This window comes from Trichoderma atroviride, chromosome 3, assembly GCF_020647795.1.
Source record: "Trichoderma atroviride chromosome 3, complete sequence".
Lineage (NCBI taxonomy): Eukaryota > Fungi > Ascomycota > Sordariomycetes > Hypocreales > Hypocreaceae > Trichoderma > Trichoderma atroviride.
Window position 1 is genome coordinate 747,175 of NC_089402.1, and position 11,703 is coordinate 758,877.

The 11,703-nt window shown below is 48.3% G+C and overlaps 4 protein-coding genes across 4 annotated transcripts; 2 read left to right on the plus strand and 2 right to left on the minus strand.

The window, feature by feature from the left end:
• Positions 1–1,687: 1,687 nt before the first annotated feature.
• Positions 1,688–6,363, minus strand: TrAtP1_005465 (uncharacterized protein). The gene is made up of 5 exons (XM_066112718.1): positions 6,052–6,363; positions 5,779–5,953; positions 5,322–5,718; positions 4,472–5,264; positions 1,688–4,396 (listed from the first exon to the last, which is right to left on the minus strand). Exons 3-5 carry the CDS (start codon positions 5,596–5,598, stop codon positions 1,942–1,944), a joined length of 3,525 nt encoding a protein of 1,174 aa, XP_065968803.1. The 5' UTR covers positions 5,599–5,718; positions 5,779–5,953; positions 6,052–6,363; the 3' UTR covers positions 1,688–1,941.
• TrAtP1_005466 (uncharacterized protein) lies at positions 6,364–10,577 on the plus strand. The gene is made up of 4 exons (XM_066112719.1): positions 6,364–7,426; positions 7,474–8,322; positions 8,384–8,780; positions 8,829–10,577. Exons 1-4 carry the CDS (start codon positions 6,471–6,473, stop codon positions 9,462–9,464), a joined length of 2,838 nt encoding a protein of 945 aa, XP_065968804.1. The 5' UTR covers positions 6,364–6,470; the 3' UTR covers positions 9,465–10,577.
• On the minus strand, positions 9,659–10,462 carry TrAtP1_005467 (uncharacterized protein; the record flags this gene model as incomplete). The annotated part of the gene is made up of 1 exon (XM_014088955.1): positions 9,659–10,462. One exon carries the CDS (start codon positions 10,460–10,462, stop codon positions 9,659–9,661), a length of 804 nt encoding a protein of 267 aa, XP_013944430.1.
• An 810-nt stretch (positions 10,578–11,387) lies between the features above and the next one.
• Positions 11,388–11,606, plus strand: TrAtP1_005468 (uncharacterized protein; the record flags this gene model as incomplete). The annotated part of the gene is made up of 1 exon (XM_066112720.1): positions 11,388–11,606. The coding sequence occupies one exon, from the start codon at positions 11,388–11,390 to the stop codon at positions 11,604–11,606; it is 219 nt and encodes a 72-aa protein (XP_065968805.1).
• Between the last annotated feature and the right edge of the window lie 97 nt (positions 11,607–11,703).

The following is an 11,703-nucleotide window of genomic DNA, read 5'->3' on the forward strand; positions in this document are numbered from 1 at the left end:
CATGTTAACCGTCTTCAACACATGCGTGTTCCACGGGGGGGGCCATCTTTGTCACCAACAATTCAGTTGAAAGGAGTTTAGAGGATTCTATTGAGACAACCAGAAAATTAGCTGAAAAATTGGAAGGTGCAACTCGTGACACTGTTGTGTCAGCCGACGAGACTCTACTGCTTCTAATCGTGGAATTGGAGAAGTTAATTCGAGAAGGGGAAAGGACGCACAAGATGGTAGGTGGTGGTCTTATTCAAATGATTTATCGCCAATATTCTAACACAATTACCTCCAAACTCAGCTACTTAGTCTTCTAGATCTCAAGCAGCCGACAGCAGCCCTAATGGAAGCTCGCTCTACAACACAACAAGGGCATGTTACTATGCTCTTTACAATCATCACTATCATCTTTGTGAGTCAATCAGGGCTTTTTATCGTAAAAACTGAAACCTAACAGATGTGCCTATAGCTTCCGCTGTCCTTCTTTACCTCTTACTTTGGCCAGAATGTTTCTCAGCTTACTGGTGATACCAGTAATCCAACAAGCTGGGAACTGTGGCGTGTTGGAAGTACGTTATGCCACCCTTTAGCCTTTTCCCGAATGCCTGATTTCATGTTATTAACAGTCCGTAGCTCCTATAAGCATTGTTGTTATTGTCTCTGCATTACTTATTGCTTATCGTATTGGTAATCCATCTAGTCGCTTATGGTTTTGGCAGAGGTCCACTACCGACTCCAGTGCGTGGAATTTTGTTTTAAAGAAAAAGAAACTATCAAGAACTTCATATATATAAATTTCAGACTGCAACTATAACTTTGAATATCACTGTAACGCTGGCCAGTATGGTGCGACTGGATGCACCGAACAATACCGACGCGCGTAATAGAAGGGTATTTGTTGAAAGCACCTTTGCAGGATCTGTAACTGTGACTGAAACTGAAGGCTGGAATAATATTAAAAACTTAAACACCCCCATCCCCCCCGCCCGGCGCCCCCCGGGGAACTGTCAGAACTTCTTACTCTTTTTAATAGTATTCTAAGGGCTAGATCTCAACGCAACTCCTACTTTACTTCATCAAGTTCAAGCTCAAGAGCTGGTGATAATAGCTTTACTACCAACCAAGTATTGAAACACGACCGTAGTTATGAATAAACCGAGGTCTACATATCTAAGATGCCAACGTAAATGATGGTAGTACCGGGGGGAGTATAGAATGATTCGCTCACTGCCCTAAGTATTGACGTCCAGAACTTTCCCCTTACACACCTACTAGTATTAAGAAAGTGCTACTCTCTGACTTAACCTTAAAGCGATTATCCCTTATAATAGCTTTTATTAAAACTAAAATTCAAAGAGATCGCCAAGCCTCGGGAAGCCCTAATAAAATTACAACCAAAACGCCGCCTTCACCCTCACCCGACCCAATTTTCGAAGACGCGGCAACGCCATCTTTAGCGATAAAAATACTCCAACAGCGACTATTGCCAAACCGAACGATAATATAAAAAAAAAATTAAGATGATTGTTCTGTGTTGTCTCTTGAGTGTGTCAATTTGTTTGTTCTGTGTTGTCTCTTGAGTGTGTCAATTTGTTTGTTCTTTTGCTTGCTTACGGTAAGAAGGCAATGTTGTAGGGAAAAGTTGTCCAGCACCCCAGCTATAGCATGGGCTTTTACGTCGATCACGGCTCTCACATCTATTATATTCACTATATTAACCATCTATACTCTATACACCTTTACTACCTCTACTAATGCTACTGATGCTCATAAAGCGCTATTCTCTGACACGGCCTCGAAGCCATTATCCAAATTGAAAGCCTTCTTGAAGCTGAAAAGAGAACACTAAGCCCCCACAATCTAAAACGAAGCTTGTATCCGCAACTGAAATCCAGTTCCTGGAGATAACAACGTCATCGTCCATGTCCTGCGTTACTTGCTGCGGTTACATCAGCTCCCCGGTTTACCCAAGAGTTCAAGAATCTCGACGTGGCCATGGGTGGATGCCACATCATAAGGCGTTTGTCCCTCATTGTTGGGCGTCATATCCGCTCCACTGTCCAGGAGTAGTTTGACAATCTCAAGATGCCCGTTGCTAGAAGCGTGAAATAATGGTGTCCGTCCCTCATGATCCGCGCTGGATACATTGGCGCGGCTATCAACCAGCAGCTTAGCTATCTTGGCATCACCTTCACGGCTCGCTATCAAAAGCGATGTCTGGCCATGAACATTTTTGGCATCAATATACGCTCCACGCTTGAGGAGAACTATGACCACATTGGTATTGTGATAGACGGTTGCCAGTATGAGCGGGGTGTTGCCATCCTCTTTGGCTACCGAGGCATCGGAGCCATTCTCAATCAAAAGGTCAACAGTTTTGGAATGGCCGCGCTGGGAAGCCACATGAATAGGCAGCAAGCCCTTCACGGTCCTGTGGAAGATGTCGACGCCCCGTGAGAGGAGCAGCCGGAGCACCTCTAGCTGGCCATTTTCGGCTGCCAGAAACGCCGCATTCATCTCATCAATGTTCAGGGCGTTGATATCGGCACCCTTATCTAGCAGCAGAGCTGCCAGATCGACATACATGTGGCCAGTCTGGCATGTTGCCATGAGTGGCGTTTGTCGTCTCTGCGTAGCCGTCGCATTGATGTCGGCGCCTTTCTCGATCAGTAACCTGGCCACCTCTAGATGGCCATTGCGGCACGCTTCGTAAAGAGGCGTTCCACCAAACGGGTCGGGACTGTCAAGCTTTGCGCCGTTCTCCAGCAGCAGCGATACAACGCCGGCGTGGCCATTGCTAGAAGCATGCATAAGCGCCAAATTCTTGGAATCCGGCTCCGTGATGCCCTCACCGTCACGCCACTTGATCAACAGCTCGACTATGCCAACATGGCCCCCTGCGGATGCTCCAAGTAGAGCGGCGTGATGGTCCGCATTGGCAGCTGCTCCCTGTTCAAGAAACATTTGAACGATTTCAAGCGCTCCTGCCAAGGCAGCCACGGAAAGTGCTGTTGTTCCCTTTGCATCAACATTCATGGCATCGGCACCGTTGTCAACTAGTAGTCTGGCCACTTCCAAGTGACAGTTGGCACACGCAGCATGCAGGGGTGTTCTCCTCTTCTTATCGGGTGTCATTAAGTTGACCTTGTGCTGGATGAGGAGCTCTGCAATCTCAGTACGTCCATATGAACAGGCTACAAAGAGAGGCGTTTGTCTGTCTGCATCTTGCAGCGCAAGGTCCACACGATCGATGAGCAGCTTCGCAATATCGGTTTGCCCTTCGGAAATCGCTACATGCAGAATTGTCTGTTTTTTGCTTCCAATCTTGACATTGAGATCTTCTTCCTGCTCGAGGAGTAGTCGAGCCAGGTCAAAAGAGCCGTTCTTCAACGCGGCCAAGATTGGCGGAGTTGTGGAAGTTGAGAGATAGCTTGATAACTGGCGGTGAGCGCCTTTTTCGATGAGAAACTCGACCGCCCCGATGTGTCCATTGGAGGTTGCTTTGAAAAGTGCATCGTTACCATCCTCGTCTAACTGGTGAATGTCGGCACCATTCTCAATCAGTTGCCTCATAACGCTTAGATGACCGTTGGCGCTCGCAGCAAGAAACGGGGACACGCCATTGCCATCTTGGAGGTTGACAGCAGGGATCTCTTCCATGGCATCCTGGACCGTCTCAATTTTAAAGTACTCCCTGAGCTTTATGTCATCAGCAAGGTGCTGGTACGCTTTGCGGTCTGACCAGAATTTCCATTCGTCTTGAATATCCACATCATCACTGTGAGATGGATCATCTTCAAAGGCAGAATTGTCCAAGGAAGAGTCTTTTGCATCATCTTTGCAGTCGCAGGCATCATCAGAGCATTTATCTTCGGGTATAACACCTATTCCATCGAGGTCAAGTTCGCTGCGGTTGTCTCTCTGGGCTTCCGAATTGTCGTCATCGTTTTCGTCATCCGGTTGATGCTCCATTTCTATTGGAACCAGAATGAGGGCCACAGTGATGAAATGCTGTTCGACGTGCTTCTCTAGAGCTTTGCGTGCCTCTCTGCAGTCCCGATCTGTGTACTTCTCCTCAAGCTCCTCTGGGAATCCGCCACAGAATGGACAATCCTGCAGAGCTGGTTGATCGTGAAGCTTGCTGTGCTTCACGATTGTAGGGCGAAGTGATTCGGCAACATCGTTGCTATGGACATTTGTTATGTGTTCTTCCAACTCTGCCGGGTTTAAATATAATCCAGAAGTAGGGGAGAGAGATTGGCACTGCAAGCATTGCCAGCGCGGCTGCGAGTGCACTTCTCGCATATGAATGAGCAAGCTCTTATATGTACTTGCACAGTTGAGTGGTGACGAGCAAGAATCAGCTACACAGAAGAAAGGTTCAAAGTCATGAACTAAATGGTTCCTTGTTAAACCGAAGCACTGAATCAGTAACTGTTATTGTACACAGGAGGCATACAATGTCAAAAATCATACTTACCACCACTGCTTCTTTCCTTTGGCTTCTTCTGCTGGGCAGATGAGAAAACAGAATGGACAAGTAAATGAAGTGCCCGTAGAATCCATTTTCGGTATTGAAGGGAATGTGCCTGTAGGGATCACCACGGATGTAACAGACTCTGCTCGCTTGTTCTGCGCCGGATGAAGGTTTTTTATGTCGAGCTTAGTAGCTATGGTGTTTGACAATATAATACTTGGATTGATGCCCGTCCTTGTTCTAAGAGAAGGGGAAGCAATATCCCTTGTTTCTTGATACCCAGCGGGAGACGCTGCTTGGGCGGGATCCGCTTCTATCGGCTCTGGCTCTCGTTGCAGCACTGGTGCTGTTTTCCCCAACGTGGAAATCTTTTTCTGATGCCGATTGAGGTACAAGAATCGGATTCGGCGAGTTGCAACTGACCGAGCCATACGTTCTTGCAAAATTATGCTCGCGTTGGGAAAGAGATGTTCAACCTTTTGTCTCGCGCATCTCTCAAACAACTGATACAGTTCTGCGTTATTAGTCTTGAACCTTTCAGTGCGCTCTTGACGATGCTGGTTCCCCGCTCGCTGAACAGTTATTGCGAGTTGACGAAGGCTGGTGATGGTATTTTCGATGGACGTCCAGGTGCGCGAATGTGACGGGGGTGCTGCATCGTCATCTTCCGATGGCTCAGATGGCTCAGGTGGCTTGATTGGCCTATAAGAGGAAATGGAAGACCGATCAGACGAGTCATTGGACTGGCTATCAGATGAGCTTTCTTCTTCGCACTCCTTTCGGGAGAGCTCCTTTTCTACACCAAAATGTTAGTCTCAACTATTTGAGCTCGAGTAGCCAAAGTCTTAATTACCGACGTCGCGCTTGAGCGTCTCGAGAAGTTGTTGAATCAATTTGCTGATTTCTGGTGCGCTACTTAGACGAGAGGCGATGGACTGCCGGCCTTGACGGAAAACACCCATATTCGCAGCCCAGATGTTGAAGCTCGCCATTTGCTCTCTGACCCTGGCGCCATCGTGGATAGATAACTGATGGAGAAGTTCCCTGCATCGGACAGATGATTCTCGAAGATCTGACAGCCTCTCCTCTGACAGCTGTGGATAATGCTGCTTTTCGTCCTCACTCATCATGTGCGATTCGCCGTAAAAGATGGAGAGATGATTGCAAAGGTGCCAACCGGAGAAAATCGCGCTCCCAGCTTTGTTTCTATTATTTCCATTAATGGGCAAAAAGGCCAACGCTAAATGGAGCTTAAAAATGGCAATTAGTTCGAGCAGAATCTTTTACCGCCTTGGCGATGTAAAATATACCTGTTTTTTAGAGTTTTATATGCCTTTTTTTAGTGTACTGCGATAGTTGTTTCTGCCACGTTGAAACACTCCATAAAAGCTACCTACCTTCTTTTAATGCCGCTTTCATACAAAGCAGCCTATTACGTTACACCGCTCTAATCAAATCTTGATGCACTCTGTACAGGAGGAGGTCCTGTTTTCTATCTATAGATTAATATAAATTTCCTCATAGAAGAAAGTAGCTGTTAGAAGGAGGCAAAAGGAACGCGCCGGAAGCAAAAGGTAACTTGCCTGCTTTCCTAGGTGGCCTCGATCAAACAAGGCGACTTCAAACGATGCTGTTGACCTTGATCACATCGGCTGACAACGATCAAACTAGGTGGCTTCGTTCAAACAAGAGGGCTTTGGTCAAACAGGGTGGCTTTATTCGACCAAGGTGACTTCAATCAGCGCAGCACAGCAGCTTTGCTCACCACTATAAACGCTTTGAGCGGGCATCATGACATTTTGCATTTTACATGCATCCTGCCTTGTTGATATCAGGCTCGGCCGGTACATGTACCTGCATTATGTACACAGCGTTCCCCGCACTGAAGTCGCATCGCAATCTCTCGAATCCATTGGACAATCCTTGCGCCTTTTTAAACGCCCAACCTTTGGGCGGAACCCATTAAGTCAGTCAGTATCCGCCCCTGACCCAAACTTAGACGATGCGGCTGGAAGCCTCTCCAGCCTCAAAGTCGACACTCCAAAGTCTACACTCCACAGCCGTCATGTTTTTACCGTGGCCCCCGTTCAAAGCCCCAGCGCCGGTTTGCAGCATAGAAGACATATATGAACTCCTCGTCGCGGTGCTGCCTACTTTCATTGCCCTGGCGGAAATCAACTACTCGCTCTTGGAGGCCGCCGGAAACAGCGAGGCGCTGCTGAGCTTCTACATTGGCTTCAAAGCCGGCGCCTTCAACCTGCACAGCGCTCTTCACATCTGGGGCGCGTTTGAAACGCTGCAGAGACTTTCGGCCGACGAGTATGAAGACGAGATCCGGGACGAGCTCTCGAGAGTCCTGCACGAGCTGGAGACACGCTTCCTGTCCTGGAACAGCAAGAACGCCAGAGTATGCAAGCGCCTCGGTCTCCAACGAAAGGAGGGCGAAACGTATCCAAAGCTGCGCGCTCTTCGCAGGATTCTACCCGATGATGACAGATTGGACGAAGAGTCCGTGACGGCGCTGACTGCCATCGTCCGTATCGACAGCAGCAGCTCCTCTAAGCGGAATCAGCTGCTGCACAGTCTTCAATCAGCGTCGTCATTCTTATACGATTTACAGCCATCTTCCATCGAGGACGGCTCCTCGTGCACCGCCAGATTCACAGATTACCCGTTACAGCATATCAAGGGCCTCACCAAGACACTTTTCGAAGTGCTGAGCAGGAACTGGCCGTGGCCATGCCAGTGCCTCGGCGCCTCGCATTTGCCCCAGTGCCCGGTTGCCTCATACATTAACCGCAAGACGCGCCTGAATCTGACTCAGCATCAGCGCTTTGAGACGGCTCCGAGGCATGGCCAAAGTCTATCAAGGACCAAGGCACTTTTCCGAATCTTGTTCCCAACTGATATGCCGAGTGAACATTGGCAAGACACAGAGATTGTTATCCATAGCAGAGAGTAAGTAATGTTGACATGTAGCTGAGCCCGAGTTAATGGGGTAGTAGGAGTGTATACGCCGACAGCAGAGAAGTGACGCATGGTGTATATGAAATCATACGAGATGTCAGGACTGGAATCCGCCCAAGGATGGCCATCTTTTCAAATAAGCTGTGGCAGCTAGAAGCCGACGCTGAGACCAATCCTTCATGCTCCCCGCGAGTACATGGCAGTGGATTCAAGTCACTGAAAGAGCTCCTCGGGCCAAGCCAGTATAAGAATCAGTCCATATTGTCGGACACGGAGAGAAAGGACCGTTTGATCCTCTCATTCATCTTGACCACGTCTCTCCTGCATCTCATTAAAGGGCCGTGGCTACAGGCCAGCTTGAGCAACGAGAACATTTGTTTTCTCGCCTTGCACTCACGCTCAACGCCTGATATTACCAAACCTTATTTAACAGCAAGTTGTGCTTCTGCAACTTTGAGAACCGAGTCGAGAAACTTGAACCAGCCTCATCGCTTCCCCGACATTCTGTCCCTGGGTATACTACTTCTCGAAATAGCACGTGGCCGTCCCATAGACTTTAAAGAGGCCGATGATCGCTGCTACACTGCCCTCGTCTACTTGGACAAATGGAAGCAAAGCTCTATAACTGTCCCCGATGGCCTCTATCGGGCAATCAAGGCTTGCATCGAGCCAAAAGAATTCAGGGGAAACCAGTTCGATAGAGCGGTACCAGATGGTGATTTTGCAATCAGGGAGTACATCTTCAAGAGGATTTTGTTCCCACTTGAAGAAGAGCTTTCCAAGGGGTATGAGATTTCGCTGAGCGCTTTGCACGATGGCATAGCAATAAAGAACGAAACTAGCAAGACTGGATCTTTTGACCATAATGATGAACATCAACTTCACAAGTATGCCAACACTTGCTCCCCCTTCAAGCCTCTAGCACACTAATACCGGGCGCTTTCACAGGCAGCAGGCGGCAAAGGAATGGAAAGGACAATTGGACGGCGTGCACGATCTAGTCGAACGCTGCATGGAGCGCTGCGAAAATATGCCAGACAGAGAGTCAACCCGTGTTAAGATTGCCATGCTTGACACAGGCCTCCAATTACCCGAAAGTCTCCAAGAAAATTATGAAGCTGAAGGACGGGTAAACGTGGGAGCATCGGAAAGCTTTCTTCCTAGCACGAAAGATGATGCTGATTGCAGCTGGAGAGTTGATCGCAACGGCCATGGCTCACGCGTGGGCCAAATCATTCTGGAAGTTGCCCCAGAAGCTGACCTGCACGTTGCGAGAGTGTTCAAGAGCGGAGACAATCTGGCAAATCCTAATATGGCTGCTGAAATCTACAAAAGCATCGCCGAGGTAATCATTCCCCAACAACTAGGCAAATAGAAATGCTAACAACTCTAGGCTATTGGCCGAGCAACCAATGAATGGAAGGTTGACATAATCGTCATGTGCTTCGGCTTCGACAAACCAATACCTCTAATCCAAGACGCAATGAAAAAGGCCTCCAAAGTCGAAAAGCCACCGCTGTTTTTTGCAGCCACCCGCAACGATGGCGCTCACAAGCTCATGGCGTGGCCCGCACGGAATCCCTCAGTGATTGGCATCAGCTCGACGATGGGTGATGGGTGTAGGTCTACATTCAATCCCTCGGAAAACGATTTCCACCCTATACTGTATGCTCTCGGTGAGGGCGTTCCGGTCAAGATACCAGCCTTGGACAACCCACGAGGGTATGTCATCAAACACGTCTCTGGGACGTCGTATGCCACGCCCGTGGCCGCGGGCCTGGCAGCAAATCTGCTAGGATGCGCTCGCATGGCGGTAAAGGCCTCTTCGCGTGAAGACCAGCTCGTATACAAGGACTTGCCCTCGCGATTGCAAGAAATGGGCGGCATGTTGGCTGTTCTGAAGCATCGTATGTGCGCAAAGGATCTTGATAACAAAGAGAGCTTGCTCCCTTGGAGTTTCCTGACGCTTTCACGGCTGGAGAATAATAGGCTCTTGGAAGATATATCTGAGACTTTACAACACTATTAGCATAGTACAATTCTTCTTATACAGCAGTATTTTAATAAGACTAAGTGATGTGGCCTCGCAGATTGCCTGGCCAAAGTAGCAGGTTCAAACTCGAAAAGTTTCACCTCCTAGAGGTTATATCATTCGCCTGGAAAAGGATGAAAGAAATGCAGAAATTCAAGATCAATAACTCAAAATTGTAGAATCGATACAATCTATTGCTCAGTCTCAATGCTTTCCCAAGTGTCGGAGAAACCGACATCCGTCTCCTCTTCGACATCATAGACGTCCCGCAAGGCTACTTCTGCAGCATCGCCGCTCTCTTCCTTGTCAAACACAGCTCCCCTCACATAACTCTCATTTGTCGATCCGGCACCTTTCCTCTTCGGCTTCATCCTCATAAGCTGGTAGGCAAAGATATAATCCGTCGATCCAGCAAACGATATGCCACTCTTCTTTTTCGATTCCCACGCTGCTTCTGGTCCCACCTCCACAGGCACGCCCAGGCCCGTTGCATCGACCTTGATCTCAGCCTGGGCCGACCTCTCAGTGTTCCTCTCGCTGGTAACCTTGGAGCCCCTTGCAATCTTGATGCCAGTAATCAGATACACGGGCTTTCTCCAGTTGCACACTTGGAAATACGCCTGCACGCCCGGATCATTGATGGCCTGCGCGAGATACTCATCCTCCGGCAGGAAATATCTAGTCTCCAAAACGTCGAATTCATGATCCTCCGCCGCTGACTGCAGCTGGGTGAAACTGAGCTGGCCCCCAATCGCCTGCAAGCACTTGGCCCAGATCCCAATCTTGCCCGAGTGAACCCGCTCGAGATTGGTCCGCCAGTCGGTCTTCTCTCCTTCATGTATCTTGGGTGGGGGGATGGGACTGCTGCTGCTCTTGGGGATCTTGCTCTCGGGGTTTTTGGCGTCTTTAATCAGACGCCCGAGAACGACGATGTCGCTATCTGCGGGAATGTCCCAGTTCGGCGACGGAATATAGGTCGGTGTGATTGAAGACATTGTTACCACTCATCAAGAGAAGAATTCGATAAATCCACTATACAAGGGCTGTTGACTGAAATTTGGTCACAAGCGAGAAATAATAGCCAGAATAACAACAATGTAGCGACATAACAGCTGGAGAGTAATGATTATTAATCAACGTTTTGGGGATATATGTCGGCCTAAATAAGGCAGCACAAGGGTCGCCCTGCTTTTTAGCTCAACGGACCACAAGGCTGTATGTACTACAACAGTAGCTGCAGCTGCATAGACTCTTCTATATGGAACTCCGTCTAAAGACAGAGAAATAAGTCAGACACAGGAGCATGATGGATTTGAAGAAGGATATTATCCAAAAAGAATAGGTATACTTGCTGCTTGAAATACAGAATCGCCTTTGTTCCTTGGAAGATCAAGACCCTCTTCTCAACCTGTTTCCAGCTATATATTAACTTGCATATTCTACATTTGTTCTACATGAAAGATCAGGAGCGCAAGTAGCTTCTTAGAAATACAACAGGGGTATACAACAGCCCAGCTACAAGCTCATATCCTAGTTTAAGGGAAAAGGTTTTCAGCAACCCCGTTCTATTACTTACTGCTGCTGCTACTACTGCTACTTCAATACAACGCAGCTGATTTCCAAAATCCCCAATTCATCAATAACTTAACCCAGAGGTCAAGCTCTATTTACACGTTCAATACATTACCTTGTTGTTTATAGTAGCTATATCCATCATCATTAAAATCAGACACCTCCCTTACCTTTGTTACGCTTCCGGCATGGGCATAACGCAAGTACCATCACGACTTAGAAGACTGCACCGCTGGAGCATTCCCAGCATCCCATAGATTAGATGGGCGAAACAGTGCAGCCAGCTTCCTCCCACAGCTTTGTTTAAATCAGCGCAGTTGCAGAGCAACGCCTTCCAAACCGGTGAGGATGGCCTCTCTGCCCACGTACAACATGGAGAAGTCGACTCTTTCCGCGTTGCCCCCCCCCCCCCCAGTGGCCATTGCAGACGCAGGGACGGTCTTCTTGGCGAATTCCCTGCGCCTTCCGGGTGGTATTGTCGTCGTCTTCACCCTCAAATTCCTCGAGAAGACGCTTTCGCTTTCTCGGGGTGGAAGCCAGGGGGGAAAAGCTTTCGTTGAGTATTGAAATGGTCACTTCAGTTTGTCAGATACTGTTCGACAATATACAGAAGCTCCCGCCCCGTTTCTCATATGACAAGACCAGTGACCATACACGAAAACAG

Bases quoted from the DNA above. Each gene is read 5' to 3' on its own strand.
- TrAtP1_005466 (XM_066112719.1), top strand. From the start codon at position 6,471: ATGCGGCTGGAAGCCTCTCCAGCCTCAAAGTCGACACTCCAAAGTCTA. The intron at 7,427-7,473 runs GTAAGTAATGTT...ATGGGGTAGTAG, and splicing joins ATTGTTATCCATAGCAGAGA to GAGTGTATACGCCGACAGCA. The intron at 8,323-8,383 runs GTATGCCAACAC...GCGCTTTCACAG, and splicing joins GATGAACATCAACTTCACAA to GCAGCAGGCGGCAAAGGAAT.
- TrAtP1_005465 (XM_066112718.1), bottom strand. From the start codon at position 5,598: ATGATGAGTGAGGACGAAAAGCAGCATTATCCACAGCTGTCAGAGGAG. The intron at 5,265-5,321 runs GTAATTAAGACT...ATTTTGGTGTAG, and splicing joins GACGCTCAAGCGCGACGTCG to AAAAGGAGCTCTCCCGAAAG. The intron at 4,397-4,471 runs GTAAGTATGATT...CGGTTTAACAAG, and splicing joins AAAGGAAAGAAGCAGTGGTG to GAACCATTTAGTTCATGACT.